We start from the raw sequence: 24,346 nt of genomic DNA on the forward strand, positions 1-24,346 counted from the left end.
ATAAGTTAAAATAAAGATTAATAAAGAAATAAATATAATTAAAATTCAATAAACTTACAGTTTTTTTTATGAATTTTTTTTTCTGAAAATTCTTAATGTACACGATGAAACAAAGTCTAACTTGGTCTACAATCTAGAGTTCGCGCAAAATGCACATCCCGTTGTTCTTCGCCGCTTTCCTCGGAATTTTGTCCAAGAAACCGATAGCCCATATTCCTTAAAACTAAATCTAAAGGATCACTGTTCATTCGCACTTGATTTGCAGAAGCGGCATCATCCAAATTTAGAATTTCACGATCATTCTTCTTACCATCCTGCAAAAAAAACACAATCATTTCAAATTTTTAAATCAAAACGCAATAATTTCAGATTTTTTAATCAAAATACAATCATTTCAGATTTTTAAATCAAAAAACGATCAATTTAGATTTTTAAATTTAAAAATAATCATAATTCAGGATTGCTACGCAATCTGAAAACCTAAAAAACCTGGAATTGTCAGGGAATTTTATAAACTTTGAAAAAACCTTGGAACTAGTTTTATTAAAAATAATGGATTTATAAAAGAATTTTAGTTAAAAACACTAAAACAAATTGAATTTTGAAGCAATTATAAATTGATGATTTTTATAAATAATAACATTTTTTATAGGGATTCAATTATTTTCATATAAATAATAAAACTCAATGCTGAATTTCAATTATTTTTAATACAATTTTAATGGAATTCTTCGAAAAAAGTTATTATTCTTAAAAATTTTATTAAAATTTATCAAAGAAATTTAATTATTTTAACAACCTTTGCTACAATTTATTTATTAGAATTTAAGTATTATTTTCAATGAATTTTTAATTAAATTTATTTAAAGAATAAAATTATTTTCAAAGATTTAAATGCAATTCTTTGCGCAACAATTCAATTTTTTTTTCAAAATAATTTTAATAAAATTCTTTGCAGAAATTCAATTAAGTTTAAAAATTTACAAAAATTCTCGTCAAAATTTCCATTATCTTTGTAAATAATAAAATTTTCCTCCGAAATTTAATTATTTTCAAAACTTTTAATAAAATTCTTGGCAGAATTTCAATTATTTTTAATACAATTATCATCAAATTTCTCAAAAAATGCAATTATTCTTAAAAATTTTATTAAAATTTGTCAAAAGAATTCAATTATTTAAAAATTTGTTGATAAAATTCTTTATGAAAATTCAATTTTAATAAACATTTAATTGTTTAATAAAATATTCATTTTTGTAGTTAAATAATTGAATTCACGTAGAATTTTCTAACAAATATTGATTTAAAAATGAATTTCAAATTAAAATCTTTGAAAATTTGAACTTTTCATATTTTTAATTAAGAATTGTATAGAATTAATTTTTCTTAATAAGTTTAATGGATTTTTTTTTAATTATTTGAAGTTTTTAGTTTTTAATATATTTAATTGAAGAATGTCAGAATAATCGAAATTTCGTAAAATTAAATTGTAAACAAAAGATTTGAAAAGAGCAAAAGCGTGGCAACCCTGTAATTGAAAATTAATTACTTAAATTCTTTTAGAAAAATTAATATTACCTCGGGTAAGGGACTCCACAATCTAATATCAGGATCAATGCCACTGGTTGCCAATAAACAAACGGAGGGATGTGGTTGAAGACAATTTACAATTCGCTCATCTCCTCGAAGAATACGGACAATATTTGTCGTGACTCGATCCCAAACGAAAAATGATCCATCGTCCGATCCAGCCACAATATATTGTCCATTGCTTTTGTTTTTAATTGTTAAATTAAAATTCATTGCATTATTAATTTATAATTTATAATTGTAAAAAAAATTCAAATTAAGCTAATATAGAGAACTTACTTTCCAAAGAAATTCACTTCTTTTATATCGGTTGTGGTATTACAATGTCCGCAAAATCGTTGCTTATAATCTTTAGCGTCATGTCTCCAGTGATTTTCCGAAGGCGATATGTCAGGAAGTGGTGGCATAAATTCTTGGTCTAAACAAATTTTCATTAATTAATAAATTTAGTTATATTATTATTATTATCATTATTATATATTTATATTTTTAATGTACGATTATTTTGAAACATACGGGAAATTAAGGCTTCCTTAATATCCTTTTTCAACGCTTTCAGCGATTGATGATGACAATATTCAGGGAATTTTTTCAAAAATTTCTCAATCACTAGAGAAGCGTCTGAAGGTTTATGTAAATCGTTCAAGCAACGAGCTAATCTGTAAAAAAAATTTTTCTTTTCACTTAAAAACTTACAAATTTTTTACTTAAAAACAAATTTTTGAAAACAATTACAAACAAAAAACTTGAAAAGTTATTTTTTTTACCTGAAGTTTGCTTTCACATTTTCGGAATCTAAGCGTAAAGTCATTTGACAATCCCGTAATGCTGCGTATTTATCACCGCCCCTAGAATTTAAAAAAACGAAATTCAAATGTATGAAAAATTTTCTTTTAAATTCAATTCTTTCTAAAATTAATTTAACTTAATTATTTTAACTTACCAATTCCTTTTCATATAAGCAGCTGCTCTATTATTATAGAGCTCTGAAGCTTTAGGACATAAACTAATTGCCACATTATATAAATTAATTGCTAAAGTATATTTCTCCAAATTGAAATTTTCATTTCCCTGGAAGAAAAATTCGATATTAATTAAAAACTCGTTCTCAAAAGAATGAAAACAATCAATCACTTTTTTTACATTAACACTAAATTTCCAGATGGACGTTAGAAAAGTGAAAAAAAATGTCAATAATCTTACTTGTTTCTTTAGTTTATCAATTTCGGCTGGTAAATTAGAGACATTTATTAAACTGTAGTCCTGATCATCGCTGGAGTCATTCGAATCCGAAGAAAAATGATCCACATCTCGCTCATTCGATTCTGAAAAGAAGAACAGTTTTGTTACTTTAATAAATTAATTACCTTCCTTCGAACAGTCTTATTTATTTATTTCAAAATTATCGAATTTCAAAAATCTATATTTACCAGAACAATAATTTCTTCTCAGTTGTGTCATGAAACTTCTGGCTTTTCTGCGTTCGTTAATATCAAAGAGATAAATCTGCTCACCACCCATATTTACCAAAAGTTCGTTTCCATCATTACTGAATGTTAAATATGTCGTGGAAAAACTTCGAACATTAACTCTTTGAGGCGATTTTAAATGACCTGAAACAATAATAATGAAAAATTAATAGTGAAATATAAACAGAGTTTGCACTCGATAATTAATTTTTTTAAAAAGTAGCAAAAAGTAGCTTAAAGACAGAAAAAAAGTAGTAAAAAAGTAGCTATCGAAAAATTAAACTTGATGACCAAAAAAACTCGTTTTAGACACTTCACAAAACTGACAAAAATTCCATTCAATATTTTACATAATTTTCATCAAAAATATTTACTTTTTTCTTATTCTGCTAATAAATTCAATTCCTGCAACGAATTTTATTATATTCATGAAAGAATTTTAATATTTATAAAAATAATTAAACTCTTGCAAAGAATTTTATTAAACTTTTCCAATAATTTATTTCTTTTGACTAATTTTATGCAAATTTTTTGACAATAATTGAATTCTAGCAAAAATTTCATTATTTATGAAAATAATTAAATTCTTGAATTGAATTTTAATAAAAAGTTTTTTAAATAATTGAAATCCTGTGACAAATTGATATAATTAAAAAATTATTTTCAATTAAAAAAATTGAAAAAGAAAATAATTGAATTTCATCGGAGAATTTTTACAAGATTTTGAAAAATAATTTAAATTTTCGAAGAAATCAATTAAAATTTTATTGAAAATAAGTGAAATCCTGATAAGAATTTTATTATTTATATAAATAATTGAATTTTTTGACGAAGATTTTTATTATTTATAAATTGAATTTTTTCAAAGAATTTTATTACAATTATTGAAAATAAGTGAATTTATTATGAAATTCAATAACTTTCAAAATTTTCAGTAGAAATTATTTTAAAAAAACTCCACTATTTTCAAGAATATTGAAATAAATTCTTTTAAAAAATTCAATTATTTCAAAGAAGTTTAATGAAAAGAATTTTAAAATTTATGAAAACAATTGAATTAGTGCGAAAAATTAAATGACAAATTTTAAAACAATTGATTTTTTCAAAAAAATTTATGCAAATTCTATTTTAAATAATTGAATTCCTGTGAAATTTTTATTTCTTTGGAAAATAATTGAATGTTTGTGTAGAATATTATAAAAATTTTTAATTAATATTTGAATTATTTTTATTACTTTAAAAAATAATTGAATACTTGGGAAAATTTTATTAAAATCTATAAAAGAGTAGGTAATTGAATTATTTCAAAAAAATTCAATTAAAATTGTAGTTAAAATAATTGATTTCTTTTGAACAATTTTATTAAAATATTTGAAAATAAGAGAATTCCTGTGAAAAATTTTAATATTCTTTGTAAATAATTCAATTCTTCCAAAGAATTTTGATGAAACATTTTTTTAAATAATTGATTTTTTCGTCGAATTGAAATTAAATTTTTAAGAATAATTACATTTTTTGTGCAATTACTGTAAAATTTTATTAAAAATAATTGAAATCCTGCGATGAATTTTATTATTTATGAAAATAATTGAATAATTGAATTATTGCGAAAAATGTTATTAAAATGTTTAAAAATAATTGAATTCTGCATAAGAATTTTGTAAACATTGTTTTAAATAATTAATTTTTTCGAAATTATGGTAAATATTATGGAAATTTTATTTTAAATAATTGAATTCTTGTGGAAAAAATAATTAAAGTAGTGAAAATTGTCATAAATAACAGAAATAGTAGCTTTTAGTGTCTGAAATCTAAAAAAAAGTACCCAAATAGTAGCATAACGTAAAAAAGTAGTAAATAGTGAGTTTTAGTAGATATAGAGACAAAAGGAAATTATAATAACCTGCGATAAAATATTGTACACATCCAACAGGCACGGTCGTGAGATCAACACCTTCATCTCCGAACTGATCACGCCTACGTTGTGGATTAATCCAATCGAACGGAGATTGTGGCAACTCAATTATCGGTCTCTATTTATTGACAATATTAAATTATTTTTTCAATTATATTTTTTGATTTCAATTATATTTTTTGGTTTCAATTATATTTTCTGGTTTCAATTATATTATTTGAAATTGAAAAAAAGTCAAATCTTAGTTTAATAAATTATTGAATTAGTAACTTACGACCGCGAGTTTAATCATCCTTCGATCGTACATTCTGATAAATGGATCATTCGCACCAACTGCGATTAATTCCGGTCTTCTATTATTCACATCAATGCATTTGGCTTCTATGTGACAATCCATATGATTCACGAGATTGACGAGAACATTTTTCTCGTCGTGCGATTTACATGTGTGTGGTGCTCGCATATCGAATTGCATGATAATTCCATCTTCGCCGGCACTCCAAAAAAGATAGGGAATATTTGGTGCAGTCGCGATACGTTTCACTCGGCCCGTATGACAATTACACGCTAAAATTGTATCCGATAGTGTAATATCGTGAACACGTATTTTACTATCGCCTGCACCTGACACAAGAACCGAGTCGTTTGACTTTGGCATAAACTGCAACATAATAAACATAAGAATTTCTCTCAAAAATTCATTTCTTTAAATTATTCCTTTCAATTTATTTCGCAAAAATACCTTGACGGAAAAAATGTTTCCATTATGTCCTGTGTTTAGTGTCAATTTCTTTTCGTAACGAAATGGATCCCATAGGATTATGTGCATATCATCCGATGCCGATGCTAAAATCCTAGAAAATAATAAATATAAAAATTAAATACAGTTCGTTTACAATTTTTCGATATTTACCTTTTTCCCCAACTCATGCATCACAGTACCTTTTTTCATCAAAAAAGATGAAAAGGAAAATTTTTTTCCTCAAAATGGGGATAAAAATTTGTTTATTCGAATCGTTTTTAATCAGAGTTGCCACAAAAATTGAATTTTGTTTTTCCCTGACTTTTTCTTGATTTCAAGACAAAATTTTGACTTTTTGCCAAAAGAATATTCTGCGATTAAGTCTAAAAATGATTAGATACTCAAAAAAATGTTCTATTACATTTATTTACGAATTTCTTAAACTGTAAAATTATTCGAAAACAGCAATAACTTTTTTTTAAAAAATATTTAATCATTATTATTTTTCCATAGGAATTAAGATTTTCAAAACATTCAAATTCAAATCTTTTTTAAATTCAACAATTTATAATAATTAAAGATGACCGAGTGATAAGATCATTATTTTTTACTATATATAAAAAATATTTTTACTGTAACTTCTTCAAAATTATTTTCATCATTTCAATTTAATTATTATTTTCTAGAATTTTTAACTAAAATTCTTCTTTAAATCAATTATTTACAATAATTTTTTTAAAAAATCGGAGAATTTTCAAATGTATTTGTTTAAAATTCAATTTTACGAAATTTCATCGATTATTCGGAAATTTTTCAATTAAATAATTTTCGTATAATTTGAATTAAACTTTTTGAAAAAATCAATTCTACAGAATCGTTAGTTAAAAATATGAAAAATTTAGATTTACAAAGATTTCAATTTAAAACTTTTTCAAAATTCAATTATTTCTAAAAATTCACGCTATAATGCTTTTAATATTCAATTACTATGTAAAATTTTAACTAAAATTAATTTTTAAATCAATTTCTATTATAAAATTCTACGAGAATTTAATTATTTAAATACAAAAATAAATAATTTATATTGAATAATTGAATGTTTCTTAATATTGGATTCTCATAAAGAATCTTATCAACAAATTTTGTAAATAATTAAATTCTTTCGACGAATTTTGATAAAATTTTTAAAAATAATTATATTTTTCGAGATATTTGATTAAAATTGTACTAAAAATAATTGAAACACTGCGGTGAGTTTGATTATTTATGAAAATAATGGAATTATTGCAACGAAATTTAATAAATTTTTCAAAAATCATTAAATTCTTACGAAGAATTTTATTAAATTTTTTAAAAATATTTATACGAAGAATATTATTAACAACTTTTTAAAATAATTAATTTCTTTCAAGGAATTTAATTAAAATTTACTGAAATTGATTGAATTAAAGAACTTTATAACAATTTTCGAAAATAATAAATTGAAAACTTATTGAAGAATTTTATTAAAATTTTTAAAAATACCTGAATTCCTGAGAAGAATTTAAATCATAATTTATGAGAATAATTTTATTTTGGAAATGAATTTTATTAAAATTCCTTAAAATAATCGATTTTATGGGGGAGAATTTTGTTGTTTATCAAGATAATTGAATTCTTTTGCAGAATTACTTAAAAATGTTTGAAAACAATTGATTTTTTGCGACGAATTAAAAGTTATTTATGAAAATAATTGAATTATTGTAACGAATTCTATTATTTTATTGAATAATTGGATGTTTCTTAAAATTGAAATTTTTCGTCAAGTTTTAATCAAATTTTTAAGAATAATTGCATTTATCGAGGAATTTATTTAAAGTTGTATGAAAAAAATTTGAAATTCTGCGATGAAAATAATTAAATTCCTAAATGAAAGTTTATTATTTTAATAAATGGTTGAATGATTTCATAGAATTGTATCAAACATTTTTTCAATAATTAAATTTTTTGGTAAATTTCATGAAAATAGGAAATATTGAAAATCATTGAAATGCGAAAAACTTTTGAAAATAATTGAAATTTTTCAAGGAATTTTATTAAAATTTTTGAAAATAATTGAATTTCTTTGAAGAATTATATGACTTTTGAAAATAATTGAATTCTTGTGATGAATATTGTTATTTTTAAAAATAATTGAATTTAGCAAAGAATTTTCTTTAAATTCCTAAAAATAATTGAATTTTTTTGGAGAATTTTGTTATTTATCAAGATAATTGCCTTAAAACTTTTGAAATAATTAAATAATATTAAAAAATTCATTCTGGTCATGAATAAAAAATAATTTTGAAGGTTTTCTATTAAAATTCATGTTAGTTTCATACTTTATGAGAAAAACAAAAAAGACACCAAAAATTTAGAATATTCTTATGAATTCTAAAAATTTAATTTTTTCCAGTACTTTTAATAAAAATCCCTGACTTTTCCCTGATTTCCCTGATCTGTGGCAACTCTGTTGAAATTAGGGGAACAAAAGGGGACCAACTTGTGATGCCTGCCAACTCTTAAAGCTTAATTTTTTTATGGTAAATAAAGAGGATTGAAAAAACAATTTATACTAACTGTCCAGTTTCGTTCCATTCTAAACAATTGACGCATCCATCGTGACCTTTTAATTCTGCTTCCAAACCCAAACGTGATATAAAATTATTGGTTACGTGTAATTTTTGTGATACAAAACTTGCATCCGTTTCCTAATTTACAAAAAAATATGCATATTACAAAAAATAGTTATTTCGCTTAACTTCTAATAGTGTAATTGACAATAATCATAATAACCTTTAAATTAATAACAATTTGAAAATAGAATTTAAATAATTTTAATTTGAAAATCTTACTTGTATTTCTCGACGACGAAGTAAATCAATGACTCTGTGTTTCTTTTTATTACCAATATTTGGTATTAAATCCATTTTATCAAACGTTTGGGCAGTTGTAAATGTATATTCTTTTTCTGAAAGTAAATAATCGACAAAATGTTATACGTGAATGAGTATAAATACTGGTAAATTATTGTTGAATAAATTATAAACTCTGACAAAACTTGAATAGAACTAACCTTATAGAGTATAAAAGTTACATGAATTAATCCTTTAGTTCGAAACATGTAGTCTTTATATTGAAAAATGCTTTTTATGTCATTTCTAATATCAAATTAATATTTTCTTCAAACATATTCTTCATCCGATTTTATTATGCTAGACTATACAAAAAAAAAAAAGGAAATAAATTCGTGAAATATCTCGACAATTAGAGCAGGTCCAGCAATGACTTTTGCTTACTTTTGCTATTCGTATTTATGAAAAGATTCTTTTATCATCGATTAATCTAGTTAATGTTATTTTCAAGTTTACGAAATTAAATTAGAAAATGAAAATTGTTATTCACTGATGAGGTTTATTTTCAATGCACTGCTATTGCTATCAGGGGCGAACCATAAATTTGAAATTAAGGGGCTAAACTATTTTTATTATTTTGGTAATTTTTTCATTTTTTTCTGTTTATATACTTCTTTTTATTTCTTCTTCTATAACTTCTTCTTTCTCTCAATTCGAAATTAAGTTTACAATTAACAAAAGAAGTATATTCCGTCAATAAATATAAATTATTCAAGACTTTATTCGAACTCGATTACTCGACAATTCTGACTTTATTTAAATAAATCAACTTCTTTATAAAGAAAATATTTTAAACAATAAAATAAATGAGAGGAAATTTTGCTTATTTTCTACTGTCGTTTTGTAGTTTTTTTGTATACCTACTTTTGTTTTGTAAGGTTTGTAATATAATTAATAAAACAATTTAGTTATTCAGATCACCGTTAGAGGGACAATAATAATAAACATAACCTCAAATTTTACACAAACACGCAAAAGTTGACAACAATCCTCAGAGAATTCTGACGCATTTCTCCACCTTCGTGACCTGCGTAGTGCATTTTATCTTTTTCATTCCGCATACATAAATACATAAATAAACATGAATCTCACAGATTTATCTTTTTAAAGAAAACATAAACATGTAATTTTGCCAAAATTGATATTTTAGATATATTGTTCAATGTTTTCAAGAAAGGAACAGCTGATTCAACGCACCGGTAAAAGTGGAGTCGGACGTTTCTCATTTTTAAAACTCTTAATTGAAGAATACCGTAACACCAAATCTCGAGGTAATTCATTGTATTGATTGCATGTTTTAGATAAAAGTTATCCCCTTGCATAAAATGTATATATATATAAAATGGAACGCTGCGGAAATTGAAAAACATAACCTTATATTCGTGAAATATTTTATAATTGTTTGTATTTTTATTTTTTATTTATAGACGCAAAGGAACAAGTTTTGGCAAATCTCGCTAATTTTGCCTACGATCCAGTTAATTATGATTATTTAAGAACAATACGAATAGCAGACTTGTTTCTAGAAGTTCTCTCTGAAAATAACAAAAATCTCGTACGATTTGCTATTGGTGGTATTTGCAATTTATGCTCTGGTAAGTTTGCGAGTTATTACTGAGATTAATTCAAGGTTGCCACAGGTCAGGGAAAAGTCAGGGATTTTTATTAAAATTAATGGAAAAAATTAAATGTTTAGAATTTATAAGAAAATTCTGAATTTCTGTGTCTGTTTGCCTCATAAACTATGGAATTACCACGAATTATAAAAAAAACCTTAAAATTTTTCTTTTACTGACAATAATTTATTTTAAATAACTTAATTCTATTGATGAACTGACATAAAGTTATTACTTACAAATCATTTAATGAATTTTTTTTTTTGGTAAATTTTTATTTCCAATTCTGTTAACGTTTCAATTATCTTTATAAATAGCAAAATTTTTCGCTGAAATTCAATTATATTCAGGAATTTCAATAAAATCCATTGTAAAATTCAATTATTTTAAAAATGAATAAAATTCTTTGGAGAAATTCAATTATTTTCAAAAAATCTAAAAAAAAAATTGTCATCAACATTTCAATTATCTTTATAAATGAATAGCAAAATTCTTCGACAAAAATCAATTATTTTAAGGCATTTTAATATAATTCTTTGCAAAATTCAATTATTTTCATAAATAACAATATTCATCACAAGAATTCAATTATTTTTTAATGCAATAAGTTTCTTGGAAATTCAATTATTTTCAAAAATTTTTCTTAATTCAATGATTTTCAATATTCTAGTACTATTTTAAAATGTCTTAAAAAAATTTAATTATTAAACAAAAATTTTGATAATATTCTACACGTACATTCAATTATTTTCAAAAAAAAAAGGAAAATTTCACAGGAATTCAATTATTTAAAATAGAAATTGCATAAATTTTTTGGAAAAAATCAATTGTTTTAAAATTTGGCATTAAATTTATCACAGTAATTCAATTATTTTCATTAATAATAAAATAATTCGGAGGAAGTCAATTATTTTCATAAATAACAATATTCATCACAAGAATTCAATTATTTTCAAAAGTAATAAAATTGAATTATTTAAAAAAATTTTAATAAAAATTCATTGCAAAATTTCAATTATTTTTAAAAATTTTTCTTTATTCAATAAAATTTGTGAATCTATTATTTTAATAAAATTTCCCAAAAGAATTCAATTATTTTCATAAATAACACAATTCATTTGCAGAATTTTTATTATTTTTAATAGAATTTTAAACGAATTCCTCGAAAAATGTAATTATTCTTTAAAATGTTATTAAAATTCGTCGAGAGATTTCAATCATTTAAAAATTTGTTATTCAAATTATGTATAAGAATTCAATTTTCAGAAACATTCAATTATTAAATAAAATATCTATTTTTTGTATTTAAATAATTGAATTCTGGTAGAATTTTCTAATAAAAATTGATTTAAAAATTAATTTCAGTTAAAGTTTTCGATAATAATTAAATTTTGGAGAAGATACTAATAATTGCATTTTTTAGAAATAATTGAATTTTGTAAAAGTTTCAAATTAAAATCTTTGAAAATTTTAATTTTTCATATTTTTAATTAAAAATTCTATGGAACTAATTTTTTTCAAAATGCTTAATCGAAATTTTTTAAAATTATTTCAAGTTTTTTTTTCTAATGAATATTTAATTGAAGAATTTCCGAATAATTGAAATTTCACGTAAAATTGAAAATAATTTAATTTTATGAACAATTTCTTTCAAGTTTTTAAAATAATCGCGTTTGTTAATAATTGAAATTGAACATTTAATTATTGAATTATAGTAAAATTTTAGAAAATAATTGAATTCTTTTGAAAAATTTTTTTAACGAATTAAAAAAAAATTTGATTCTTTCGTCAAATTTCTTTAAAAATAATTAAATTTTACTATTTATAAATATATTTGAATTGTTTCGAAGGATTTATTAAAAGTTTAGAAAATAGTTGAATTTTTTTAAAGAATTTATTAAAATTTTAGAAAATAATTGAATTCGTTTGAAAAATTTGATAAAGAATTAAGAAAATAATTGAATTTTTGCAAAGATTTTACTATTTAAAAAAAATAATTGAATTGTTTCGAAGGATTATTAAAAGTTTAGAAAATAATTGAATTTTTTCGAAAAATGTTATTAAAAATTTTTTTAAAATTTAATTCTTTCATGAAATGTCATTAAAATTATTGTATTAAAAATAATTGAATTTTTGCAAAGAATTTTACTATTTATAAATAAAATTTCAATTGTTTCGAAGGATTTATAAAAATTTTACAAAGTAATTGTATTCGTTCGTAAAATTTTATTAAAATTTTGTTTCAAAATAATTGAATTTTAGCAAAAAATTTTACTATTCATAAAAATAATTAAATTCTTACGAAGGATGTTATTATTTATGAAAATAATTTAATTCTTGCGAAGAATTTTAGTAAAATTTTTAAAATTAATAAACAAGAATAATTAATTAGTAAATTAGTGAATCAGTCAGAATAAAGTCTGGAAATCAAAGAAAAAGAAAATTAAATTTTTTGTGGCAATCCTGTAATTATTTTCTTCAGAAAATCAAATACAAATGAAATATTTTCAGATCCCTTGAATAGAGAGTACATTCTGCGAAATCAGGGAATATCGTTAGTCTCCCCTCTTTTATCATCATCTGACGAAGAAACAGTTTTGTCCGCAATTACAACTCTCATTTTTCTAATAACTCCCGAGTCAAAGGAGGAAATTGTCACCAAAGAAATAATTAACTGTATGATTAGTTTTTCTAAAGTGAAGAACGCACGTTTACGAAATTTATCGACTGTTTTCCTCACGGATTATTGTGACCCAAAGGAAGTGGAGAGAATTCGAAATACTTAATAGAAATATTAAACAAATATAAACAAAACATCAATGAATAAATTAGCATTCAATAGGGAAAAGCAAATAATTTCCACAATGAAGGCAAAGACATTTCGCACTTTATTTACTTCAGTTAAGAAATATTGTACAATTCCAGAGGTGGAATCAAGTCAAACAAATCTCGTTCAAACGAACCTAAAACCAGGAAGTCGAGTTTCAATTCTTCGAGTCATCACCAAAGAGGATGTTCTTGCTTTTGCTCAATTAACAAATGATTATAATCCAATTCACGTGAATTCAGAGAAGAACATTGCGCACGGTGCATTTTTAAATGGATTATTGTCCGGAATTCTCGGCACAAAATTACCAGGACCTGGTACTCTAGTTGTCGAGCAAGTGTTGAGGTTCCCAAAGCCATGTTACGTTGGTGACACAGTTGAACTTTCTGTCGAAATTGTCGCAGTGAGAAAAATCATAAAATGCAAATACAAATGCATAGCAAATACAAATCGTGTCGTATTAGAAGGCGAGGCCAAGCTCATAAAAAACGAAGACATAACTCAAAAAATCCAAAGTTCGAATTAACTTGACTTCGAATTTTTAAATTTAATTCGAGGGAAAATAAACAAAATTTTTGTATAAAATAAAAACAAATGTAAGAAAGTATTTATTGAGACTAAACAAAAAAATGATATATTTCGATAATATGTATAAGAAAGTGATGATCTTTCTTTAGTATGTTTATACATTATGCAAGATGTGTCAAAGTAGAACGTAAGGGAAATAATTTTGCATTCTTCAGCAATTTATGATAATAATTTCTTTAATGCACAATATTTTACTTTACGAAGAAAAATTGTTTCATTTTGAGAGAGGAATTCGAAAAAAGATGCAGTCCTTAATATGGTTAGTGATTCTTGTCATCAATTGTACGAGTGCTTTGCAATTAAAAAAAGAAAATTCGACGAGTGAAATTGCAAAAGAATCATCCGGATGTTTTTGTGGAATATTCATGGACGGACAGTTAAAAAAAGGAAGCGGAGGACAGCCAAAGGGGGAGGCAATTTTATCTCAAAAACAGTCAATTTCCGGACCTTGCAACTCAATTGGAAACCGAATTTGTCTGAAGAGTTGTCTAAAGACTGTAAGTATTTTCAGATTTAATAAAATATTTTTATTTGAAATTATTAATTTCAGGGCTCGAACTAAGTCCATATATCCCATAATGGTCCGTAAATTTACTTGAAATCCGTAAAAGTCAGTTTTTTTTATTAAATGTCCGTAAAGTCCGTAATTTGATTAAGAAAAGACGAAAAGTTCGTAAATTATACGATAAAATTTAGAGAATTTTAGAGAAATTAGAAATTATTCCAGAAATTCAATTATTTTCAAAAGTAATAAAATTCTTCGCTGAAATTCAATTATATTCAAAAATTTTTTTTTTAATTCTCGTAAAAATTTCAATTCTCTTTATAAATAATAAAATTCTTCTTCGAAATTCAATTATTTTCAAAAATTTTAATAAAATTCTTGGCAAAATTTCAATTATTTTCAAAAATTTTCCACAATTCAATGATGTTTCAACATCTACTAATTTAATAAAATTTTTCAAAAGAATTAAATTATTTAAACGAAATTTTATTAAAATTCTACGCAAACGTTTCATTATTTTCATAAATAATAAAATAATTTCACAGGAATTTTATTATTTACAAATTTTTTATAAATTTCTTTGCAATCATTCAATTATTTTCATAAAAAATGACATTTTTACAGGAATTCAATTATTTAAAACACAATTTTCATAAAAATTTGCGAAAAATGTAAATTATTTAAAAATTTTTTTATAAAATTCATCGCAAGTAAATAATAAAATTCTTTTTAGGAATTCAATTATTTAAAATGATTTTTATAAAATTAATTCTACTATTTTTAATATAATTTTAAATTATATTAAAAACATATTTTTACAAAATTCTTTGCAAACATTCAATTGTTTTAATAATTAATAAAATTTTCATAGAAATTGAATTTCTTAAAACACAATTTTCATAAAAATTTTCGAAAAAAGTCAATTTCTTAAAAAAACTTGAATAAAATTCATCGCAAGAATTCAATTATTTTTGGAAATGTTAATATAATTCTTCTTTGGAATTAAAATATTTTTTAAAAAAATTTTATTTAAATTCCTTGCAAGAATTCAATTATTTTCATAAGTAATAAAACTCATTGCAGATTTAAATTATTTTTAATACAACTTTAAATTGTATTTAAAACATTTTTTAGTTATTTTAAAAAAATATAATAAATACAAAAGAGAGGAAAAAATGTTGAATTTAAAGAAATTCGGATTTTTTAATTTTTGATAATTTTCGATAATTTTAGATTTTTTACCAAAGAGTCGAGACTATTTAATAAGTAAAGTATTTTCCAAAAGCACAAAAATAATGAAGCTTAATCCCATAAAAGAGAAGAAAAAATGTTGAATTTTAAGAAAATCAAATTTTTGAATTTTTGATAATTTTAGATAATTTTAGATTTTTACCAAAGAATGGTAACTATTAATTAAGTAGAGTATTTTCCAAGAGCCCAAAAATAATGAAGCTAAATTCCATAAAAGAGAGAAAAAATGTTGAATTTTAAGAAATTTGGTTTTTTGAATTTTTGATAATTTTCGATAATTTTAGATTTTTTACCAAAGAGTCGAGACTATTTAATAAGTAAAGTATTTTCCAAGAGCACAAAAATAATGAAGCTAAATCCCATAAAAGAGAGGAAAGAATGTTGAATTTTAAGAAATTCGGATTTTTGAATTTTTGATAATTTTAGATAATTTTAGATTTTTACCAAAGAATGGTAACTATTAATTAAGTAGAGTATTTTCCAAGAGCCCAAAAATAATGAAGCTAAATTCCATAAAAGAGAGAAAAAATGTTGAATTTTAAGAAATTTGGTTTTTTGAATTTTTGATAATTTTCGATAATTTTAGACTTTTTACCAAAGAGTCGAGACTATTTAATAAGTAAAGTATTTTCCAAGAGCACAAAAATAATAAAGCTAAATCCCATAAAAGAGAGGAAAAAATGTTGAATTTTAAGAAATTCGGTTTTTTGAATTTTTTCGAATTTTTGATAATTTTAGATTTTTTACCAAAGGGTGGAGACTATTAAAAGTAAAGTGTTTTTAAAGAGCCCAAAAATAATGAAATTAGATTTAAAATTCCACTGGAATTTCGTAAAAATTTGACCTGGAAATCATGGAAAAGGTATGAAATTTTAAATTCGGATTTCTGTAGGAATCCTGTTAAGAAGAATTTTTTCAAAAATTATTAAAAACAATTGATTTAAAGAACAATTTTTTTTTAAATTGTAGAAAATAATAATTGAATTGAAATGATGAAAATAATTTTGAAGAAGTTAAAGTAACAATATTGTTATAATATAAAATTGTAATTTGTAATTAGTCTGTAATTTTTCTTTTTAGGTCCGTAAAGTTCATATTTTTTAAATACTTTCACTGGTTCGAGCCCTGTAAACTATATTGAAATCAAATTTTTTTTTGTTCTTTCTGCTCTTCTCTTGCATTTTTTTCCCAAAGTATTCGAATTATCGAAACAATTCTCAATTGAATTAACAATTGTTTAAGTAGAAAAAATTTGTTTACAGGCTTTAAAGTACATTTCGAATGGTGGGGAGATTTTGTGCGGTTCCCTAGGACGGGACTGTTTTAAAGAACGAGTATGTTTTAAACTAAAAATGAAAAATATTATTCACCATTAATATTTCAACAAAAAAATTAACAAGAGAAACTATTTTCAGGCTCATTTATTCATTAAAAACTGCAATGACGAGTGGAACAACACAAATTTATCGAGGGAATTTTGCTGCAAGAATGGCAATCCATACAAGTGTTTTGGTATCAATTTTAAAAATCCGCTGAAAAGCAAATTTTTTTCAAGTTAAGCTCAAAAAAAAAAAAAACAAACGTCACTTATATAATATTCATTATCATCTGCATGCAATAAAATTTGTCTTTTTCTAAATTCTCGATTCTTTTCAAACAGCCCGCTCTGAATTAAATTTAGACCAAAATTCCCGTCTCGGGAAAGAACCTCGTGATCCAAGATTAATGCCTGCCGAGAGTTTGAACCTATATTTAGATTGTGTGTCAACAAAAAAAGTGAAAAAGAAATTAATTTCTGAATTTTTTCCAAATAACAACAGTAAATGGATTTTTCTTTCTTTTGAAAAAAAAGGTGAAGTGATTTTCAATTGGAAAAAAAATTTCCTAATTAAAAAATTTATTGTCAAGATGATTAAGTTATAACCTCCAAGATCAAGGGCCTTTTTAATTATAATTTAAATCGTTCATCAGTTGGCAGAGACTTTGACATGCAGCGAGTGTGCTTTTGCAATCCAAAGAGGAAGAGTTACAAAATTCAAGTGAATCGTTCAAAAATTTAATTGTTCAAACAAAAAATTCTTTATAAAATCCATTTTTTCATGTTTCAGTTATTTTCTTCGGCATTTTTGAGAATATCGTCTAAAAAAAGGAAAAAAGTGACGAATAGAGAGAAAAATTGAGAGTTATGTAAACAAGTTTAGTGAATTAAATATTTTTTTCTCTGGAAAATGTGCGCGCGACTTTTAGCATGTCCTTTATGCTCTCAACCTGGATTTCTCACTTTGGATGCTCTACGAACTGGCCTTGTTAGTGTCGCAACACGTCCCCTCGCCTGTCCAGTTTGCAATGAAGTTTTATTGGGAATCGATAAATTGACAATTCACCTATTTGGTCATACAATAAATACGAATAATTTGAATGTGAATCAAAGTAATGTTCAAATTTTACATAATATTCAAGCGATACCAGTGCAAACGTGGAATATTTTAAAAGCACAAAATTTACCCGAACTCACTGAGAAGACAACATTCGATCGACAAAAGCAAGAATCGTTTATTTTAAAGGACAATGAAATGATAATTAATTCGCATATTTCTCACGATGATCAAAATAATGAACCAAAACAAGTGATTTTTCTTCAAAATATGACCACTGATCAAATTTATCCCACGAGTTGTGGATTTTCGAAAAATCCACCACAAAAAAGAATTGAAAAACAAATTGTCAATTCCGAGTCGCATGAAATTAATTCCCTGGTGCAAAGTAGACAGAGTTTAGTTAGAAATTCGAATTTAAATCCAGACAATGGGAATTTAATTCCAAGTGGGAATTTAATTCAAGAAAACAAGATTCAAAGTAATTTAGTTGAAAACTCAGTTTTGACTCAAGATACAAATTTATTTGAATCCAGTGTTAGTTTACTCCAAACTAATTCGATTTTACCGAAAAATTTGACTTCGTCACAGAATAAATCGAATTTGGCTCCAACAAACACTTTCGGTGGTACAAATTTACAACAAAATTCCAATTTTCTTCCGAACAATCTTCAGGAAAATTCGAATACACTGGGGAATGATTCAAACGAAAAATCACTAAATCTACAAGTGGGAACAATCAACAATTCGTGGATTGAAAATAATTCAGGCACAACGACAGCAACTGGAAATTTGAATGAAATAGAGGAAATTCCGATCGAAGTAAATGAAAGTGAAAAAAATTCGAATAATGAAAATAATGCGCGAGATTGTGAGAAAGGAAAAACGGAGGAAGTGGAAAATGAGGGGAAGGAAAAATCGCAGGATCCAATTTTACCTTATTTGAAAGCCTTTCGATTATTGGCATCGAATGAGAAAATGGAACGATGCAATATTTGCGGTTATCGATGTGATGACAGGAAAATTCTCATTCTTCACAAGCAATTAGTTCATATGATCGCGGAGAAAGATATGAACGTCAGGCCCGAAGACTTATTGAAAAATTATCCTTGCCATTTGTGTACAAAAGTATTTAAAATGAGAGGCAGTCTCATGGTTCACATGCGAGTCGCACACACTAATTATAATTCAGGTAATTTTCTCCGAAAATACTTAAGTTAAAGTTTTAAGTTCCCAAGTCTTTAAATTGTAAATTAATATGAATGTTAATTACAATCTTTTTTTTTTTTAATTACAGGTTGTTTGACAATCGATCCGGAATTATCACCAAACAACGAAAATGGCTACAATTGTCCAATTTGTGGAAAAAATTTCAAAAAGGTACAATTTTATATTCAGCCTTCGCACTCATCTAGTAAAACCTACTATTTACAACTTTTTTTAATCAAATTCTTTAAAACGATTCAATTATTTTCAAAAAATATTCGAAATTCATTTTCAATATTTAGTATTTTTATAAAATTTCGCAAAAGAATTCAATTATTTAAAGAAAAAATGATAAAATTCATCCAAAATTCAATTATTTTCATAAAATAATAATATTTCCACAGGAATTCAATTAATTTCAAAAAAATTTCGAAAAAATCAATTATAACAAAATTTCTAACAAAATTTTTATACAAATTCAATTTTTAAAAAAAAATTTTTTGATAAAATTCTAAACAAGAATTCAATTATTTTCATAAATAATAAAATTCATCGCAGGATTTCAATTATTTTTAATACAATTTTTTAAAAAATGTAGTTATTCTTGATCAATTAAATTAAAACAATGTTTTTTGATAAATTCATTGGAAGAATTCAATTATTTGCAAAAATATTAGAATTTTTCACAGGAAATCAATTATTTTAAAATATTTTAATAAAATTGTTCGAAAGAAATCAATTATTATTTTAAATACAATTTTAATTAATTTTTTTTGAAAAAATCAAATTATTCTTTTAGATTTTATTAAAATTCTTCTCAAGAATTCAATTATTTCCATAAAGAATTCTATTATTTACATAAATAATTCTTCGAAAGAATTCAATTGTGTCGATAAATAACGAAATTATTCCCAAAAATTCAATTATTTTGAAGCATTTTAATAAAATTCTTTGAAAAATTCAATTATTTTCATAAATAACAATATTTATCGCAAGAATTCAATTATTTTTAATTAAGTAATAAATTTCTTCTTGAAAATTCAATTATTTTAAAAAATTCTAATAAAATCGTTCGCAAGAATTCAATTATTGTCAAAAATTTTAATTGAATTCATATCAAAATTTCAATTATTTTTAAAAGTTTTTCTTAATTTAGTGATTTTTAATGTTCTACTAGTTTAATAAAATGTCTCAAAAAATTCAATTATTAAACAAAAATTTTGTTAATATTCTACACAAACATTCAATTATTTACCAAAAAAATAAAAATTTCCCAGGAATTCAATTATTTAAAATAAAATCTGCATACATTTTTTCGAATAAAAATCAAATGTTTTAAAATTTGGCATTAAACTCTTCGTAGTAATTCAATTATTTTTTCATAAATTTTAAATTTAATTTCAGAGAATTAATTATTTTCATAAATAATAAAATGCTTTTTAGAAATTCAATTATTTCCAAAAAATGTAATAAAATGCCACACAAACATTCAATTATTCTGAATAATTTTAATAGAATGAATTTTTTCTCAGTTTTGTGAAGTACCTAAAATGAGTTTTTTTGATCGTCAAGTTTAATTTTTCGATAGCTACTTTTTTACTACTTTTTTTTAGTTTGAAAGCTACTTTTTGCTACTTTTTTAAAATTAATTATCGAGTGCGAAGTCTGTATATTGAATGGAATTGAATTATTATTAAAGGAAGAAAATTCTCTTTTTTAGGAACAACATGTGACGCAGCATTTAAAGACACACGACGGCAAACAATGGGAATGTGATATTTGCAGTAAAATGTTTACTACAAAGTATTTTTTGAAAAAACACAAAAGACTTCATTCAGGCGAAATGCCATATAAATGTAATATTTGTGATAAAACATTCACATTTCAACAATCATATCACAAGCACAGACTGTATCATAAAGATGATAAACCACACACTTGCAATACTTGCGGAAGATCATTTAAGGAACTCTCAACTCTTCATAATCATGAAAGAATACACACGGGGGAAAAACCGTTTGCCTGTGAAACTTGTGGTTAGTTCGAAAAGGACAATTTATCGAAAGTTTTCTTTATTGTTTGAATAACAATTTTTGTTCTGCAGTTTTACTAACAAAAAATTGTGATAATAATCACAATCAGTGATTTTGTTTGCATGTTTTGGCACTTGAAAGAATAGAAGAGTAGAAGGTGAGTTTATTTTTGAAATGTTAAAAAAAAACAGTTTTCTGTATTCCAAATGCAAAATTATCAAAGTTCGATTATATTTCAAGTTACTGAATTTTTTTAGGAAAATGTTTTCGACAACGAGTCTCCTATTTGGTACACCGACGAATTCACACTGGTGTGATGCCCTACAAATGCACAAGTTGTGGAAAATGCTTCAGATATAAAGTAAATTTTATTCCCTTTATTTATTTATTTATTCTGAATTCTTTGCCATAGGTCAGGGAAAAGTCAGGGAAATTAGAATTGGTCTGAGAAATCAGGGAAAAGTCAGGTATTTTTATTAAAAGTACTGGAAAAAATTAAATTTTTAGAATTTATACGAAAATTCTGAATTTTTGTGTCTTTTTTGTTTGCCTCATAAACTAGGAAATTACCACGATTTCTAAAACAAAACATTCAATTTTTTCTATTTTTGACAAAAAAGTCACAAAGTCAAAATCAGTCAGAAAAAAGTCTGGAAATCAGGGAAAAGTTAGGGGAAAATTAAATTAAATTTTTGTAGCAATCTTGTGAATAGATACAAAAATAAAAGTAAACAAAAAAGAAGTAAATACAAAATAAATACAAAAAAGAAAATTATCTAATTTCTTTTTTTTTTGCACAGGTAAGCCAAAGGACTCACAAGTGTCAAATACCAGCGGAGAATTTATCCCAAAATTCCGAAATTCTATTTCAACGATTGCTGCAAATTTCCGAGCCAAAGGAGAAAAATAACGAATTGCTTGAAGAGGAGACACAACGAATTGAGGCAAAATGCAGCGAACGGAATAAATTTATTCTATTAATGAATGAAGAAGGCGAACCAATTCTAACACGACAATCCGATTTAAACAATGCCAAAGAAAAAGAAATACCAACGGAATCGATAAACAAAGAAAATTCCAAAAAAGAAGAAAACCTTTGGATTCAAGAGAGAAATAACGTAAATTCGTCAAATTCACTGAAGGAACAACATGTTGATAGGGAAAAATTACAATTGGAAGTTCCACAAGATATTTTTTCCATGATGTTGTTGCCCAGTGAAAAAGATGCGCCAACACCGTCTACAGAAATGGAGCACTTGAGACTTTCGAGTCCAATTCAAAAGGAAAGTGAAATTATCGAAAATTACAATGATAATCATAATAAACTGGAAATAATGGGAATAAGTCGGGAAAATATTCGCGAAAGATTTGAAAATAATATTGCCAATTCATTACGAACAATAGACGATGCATCGTTAAGTGAATTGATCTACGGAATTAGTCAAGAATAATTAATAGTAAATTATAGTAAATTTTTATAAAAATAATATAAAGAAAAATATACTTTTTCTATAATTAAGTAATTTTCAATTTTCGAAAGTAATTCTAGTCACTGACAAATATTTTCAAATAAATTATTCTTATCTCTATTATTCTTTATCTTGACTAAGTATTCCAATTTTTTTGGACAGAAATTTATTCTAAATGTCAAGTAATAACAGTAAATAACGTTCATTTTGAAAATAAATCTAATTTTAATCCTTATCCAATTGCAAAATACAGTACAAAACATTTAATTTATATTATAATTGAAATTAAAATTTTCTATCAATATCGTTTGGAAATTATTCAAAAAGAAAAACTCATTTACCCTCTTTGGAATTTTTCTTTTAAATAAACAATTTTCCTTAACGATAAATAAGAAGTTAAAAAAAATTCTTTTGTTCTCTTTTACAAACTTTTTTTTGTACATTTATTTATGTAATTAGTACTTTAATGGAAAATACATAAATTTTTGAAAGCAATTTAAACTATGGTCGTTAATATTTATGAAAAAAGTATAAATACTCAGCAACAATGTTGACTACTGAAACTACTATAGTTAAAAATTTTGAAAACGAATTTTTGCAAAAATGTATTTTAAACATTTTTACATTATATTTTTCTGTTTTATTGTAAATCTATTAATGACGACAGTTAACGCAAGTTGTATAAAAGAAGTAATTCGACATGATCACGAAACAGTCACTTCATATCTCTGCAACGATTAATTAATTATGGATAAATTCAAGTAAATATAATTAACATTTTTTTTTGGAAATAATATAAAAATTGCTACAAATAAACATTTTATAAATTAAAAAAAACTTTAAACTATAGTTTCGATAAATTTTTCTCACAGATTTGAAAGAAGAAAATTTTACGACAAACGGAAAAAAAGTATTTTTTATTTAAAAATGTATTTTCCGATTAATTATTTATAAATTAATTTATATTAAATTATATTAATTGACATAATAATAAAGTTGATTATAATTTAATTCATATTAATTGCCATAATAATAAAATTGATTATAAATTAATAAATTGCAATAAAATATATAATACATGTGTTTGATCAATTATTTGTCACGTAAATAATTATTTATGCCGGTGAATTTGTTTCAAAAGAACAAATTCGTTTTGTTATCGCAAATAATTTATGTCAATAACTAGAAAATAATTTTTTGTTTTAAAAAAATAAATTTTCTTTTGAAATATGTAATTATTTTCCATGGCGGTAGATAAGAAAATAAAAAATTATATATTTGTTTTCTTAACGAGGGAATATAAATACTGTAAGCAAACCCAACTGTTTGCTAATTTTTATCTAAAACTTCTCCAAGTCTCACGGGAATTAAAATATAAATATTATAAATTATATAAAATCATATAAATTATAAAAAATTAAAATGTATTCATTTAAAACTCTATACTTTTTGTTATTCTGCTTGATTTTGAGTCTCTTTTTGACGACGATAAATGCTGCTTGCAAAAGAGAAGGAAAATGGTGTAATCCACAAGGTTCAAAAGATGAATGCTGCAGTACTGTGTGTTCTAAGAAATTCAGAACTTGTCTTGGATAACATTGAAATAAGAACTTTTTAAAGTAAGTTAAATATAAGATTACATTTTTATTTAAACCTTCTTTGAAAAATTAATATTTTTGAAAATTATTCCGCAGAGTTGATATTATACAATTTTCGGAGAAAAGTTAGCATTTTCTCTTGATCTTCATCAAGTTTATTTTGATTTTGTAAAATTTGAGTGACATTAAAAATTGTATTTGTCGAAATAAACGAAAGTTAAAAATTGAA

The 24,346-nt window shown here is 23.9% G+C and overlaps 4 protein-coding genes and 1 long non-coding RNA gene across 6 annotated transcripts; 4 read left to right on the forward strand and 1 right to left on the reverse strand.

The window, feature by feature from the left end:
• Nucleotides 1-17: 17 nt before the first annotated feature.
• LOC122508031 (WD and tetratricopeptide repeats protein 1) lies at nucleotides 18-9,181 on the reverse strand. The gene is made up of 15 exons (XM_043621101.1): nucleotides 9,034-9,181; nucleotides 8,811-8,954; nucleotides 8,590-8,705; nucleotides 8,315-8,445; nucleotides 5,717-5,828; nucleotides 5,249-5,635; nucleotides 4,963-5,092; nucleotides 3,021-3,203; nucleotides 2,794-2,915; nucleotides 2,534-2,661; nucleotides 2,358-2,438; nucleotides 2,107-2,249; nucleotides 1,870-2,008; nucleotides 1,579-1,771; nucleotides 18-314 (listed from the first exon to the last, which is right to left on the reverse strand). The coding sequence occupies exons 3-15, from the start codon at nucleotides 8,662-8,664 to the stop codon at nucleotides 117-119; spliced, it is 2,022 nt and encodes a 673-aa protein (XP_043477036.1). The 5' UTR covers nucleotides 8,665-8,705; nucleotides 8,811-8,954; nucleotides 9,034-9,181; the 3' UTR covers nucleotides 18-116.
• A 402-nt stretch (nucleotides 9,182-9,583) lies between these two features.
• Nucleotides 9,584-13,629, forward strand: LOC122508040. The gene is given in 3 exon segments (XM_043621114.1): nucleotides 9,584-9,920; nucleotides 10,077-10,244; nucleotides 12,777-13,629. Coding segments are annotated over 3 exon segments (1,119 nt in total). The 5' UTR covers nucleotides 9,584-9,811; the 3' UTR covers nucleotides 13,619-13,629.
• A 212-nt stretch (nucleotides 13,630-13,841) lies between these two features.
• On the forward strand, nucleotides 13,842-17,650 carry LOC122508039. 2 transcript variants are annotated; one of them, XM_043621113.1, is made up of 5 exons: nucleotides 13,842-14,177; nucleotides 16,699-16,770; nucleotides 16,852-16,948; nucleotides 17,097-17,288; nucleotides 17,545-17,650. In XM_043621113.1, the coding sequence occupies exons 1-5, from the start codon at nucleotides 13,842-13,844 to the stop codon at nucleotides 17,577-17,579; spliced, it is 732 nt and encodes a 243-aa protein (XP_043477048.1). In that variant the 3' UTR covers nucleotides 17,580-17,650. The 2 variants fall into 2 exon arrangements, with proteins under 2 accessions (XP_043477048.1, XP_043477047.1); XM_043621112.1 differs by lacking the exon at nucleotides 17,545-17,650 and having other exon boundaries at nucleotides 17,097-17,534.
• A 14-nt stretch (nucleotides 17,651-17,664) lies between these two features.
• Nucleotides 17,665-22,856, forward strand: LOC122508030 (zinc finger protein 624). Its single transcript, XM_043621100.1, has 5 exons — nucleotides 17,665-19,003; nucleotides 19,109-19,191; nucleotides 20,738-21,053; nucleotides 21,308-21,411; nucleotides 21,851-22,856. The coding sequence occupies exons 1-5, from the start codon at nucleotides 17,665-17,667 to the stop codon at nucleotides 22,499-22,501; spliced, it is 2,493 nt and encodes an 830-aa protein (XP_043477035.1). The 3' UTR covers nucleotides 22,502-22,856.
• Nucleotides 22,857-23,564: 708 nt separating this feature from the next.
• Nucleotides 23,565-24,346, forward strand: LOC122508041. Its single transcript, XR_006302187.1, has 2 exons — nucleotides 23,565-24,138; nucleotides 24,214-24,346. It is a non-coding gene; the product is annotated as an uncharacterized LOC122508041 (long non-coding RNA).

This window comes from Leptopilina heterotoma, unplaced genomic scaffold, assembly GCF_015476425.1.
Source record: "Leptopilina heterotoma isolate Lh14 unplaced genomic scaffold, ASM1547642v1 Lhet_52, whole genome shotgun sequence".
Classification (NCBI taxonomy): domain Eukaryota; kingdom Metazoa; phylum Arthropoda; class Insecta; order Hymenoptera; family Figitidae; genus Leptopilina; species Leptopilina heterotoma.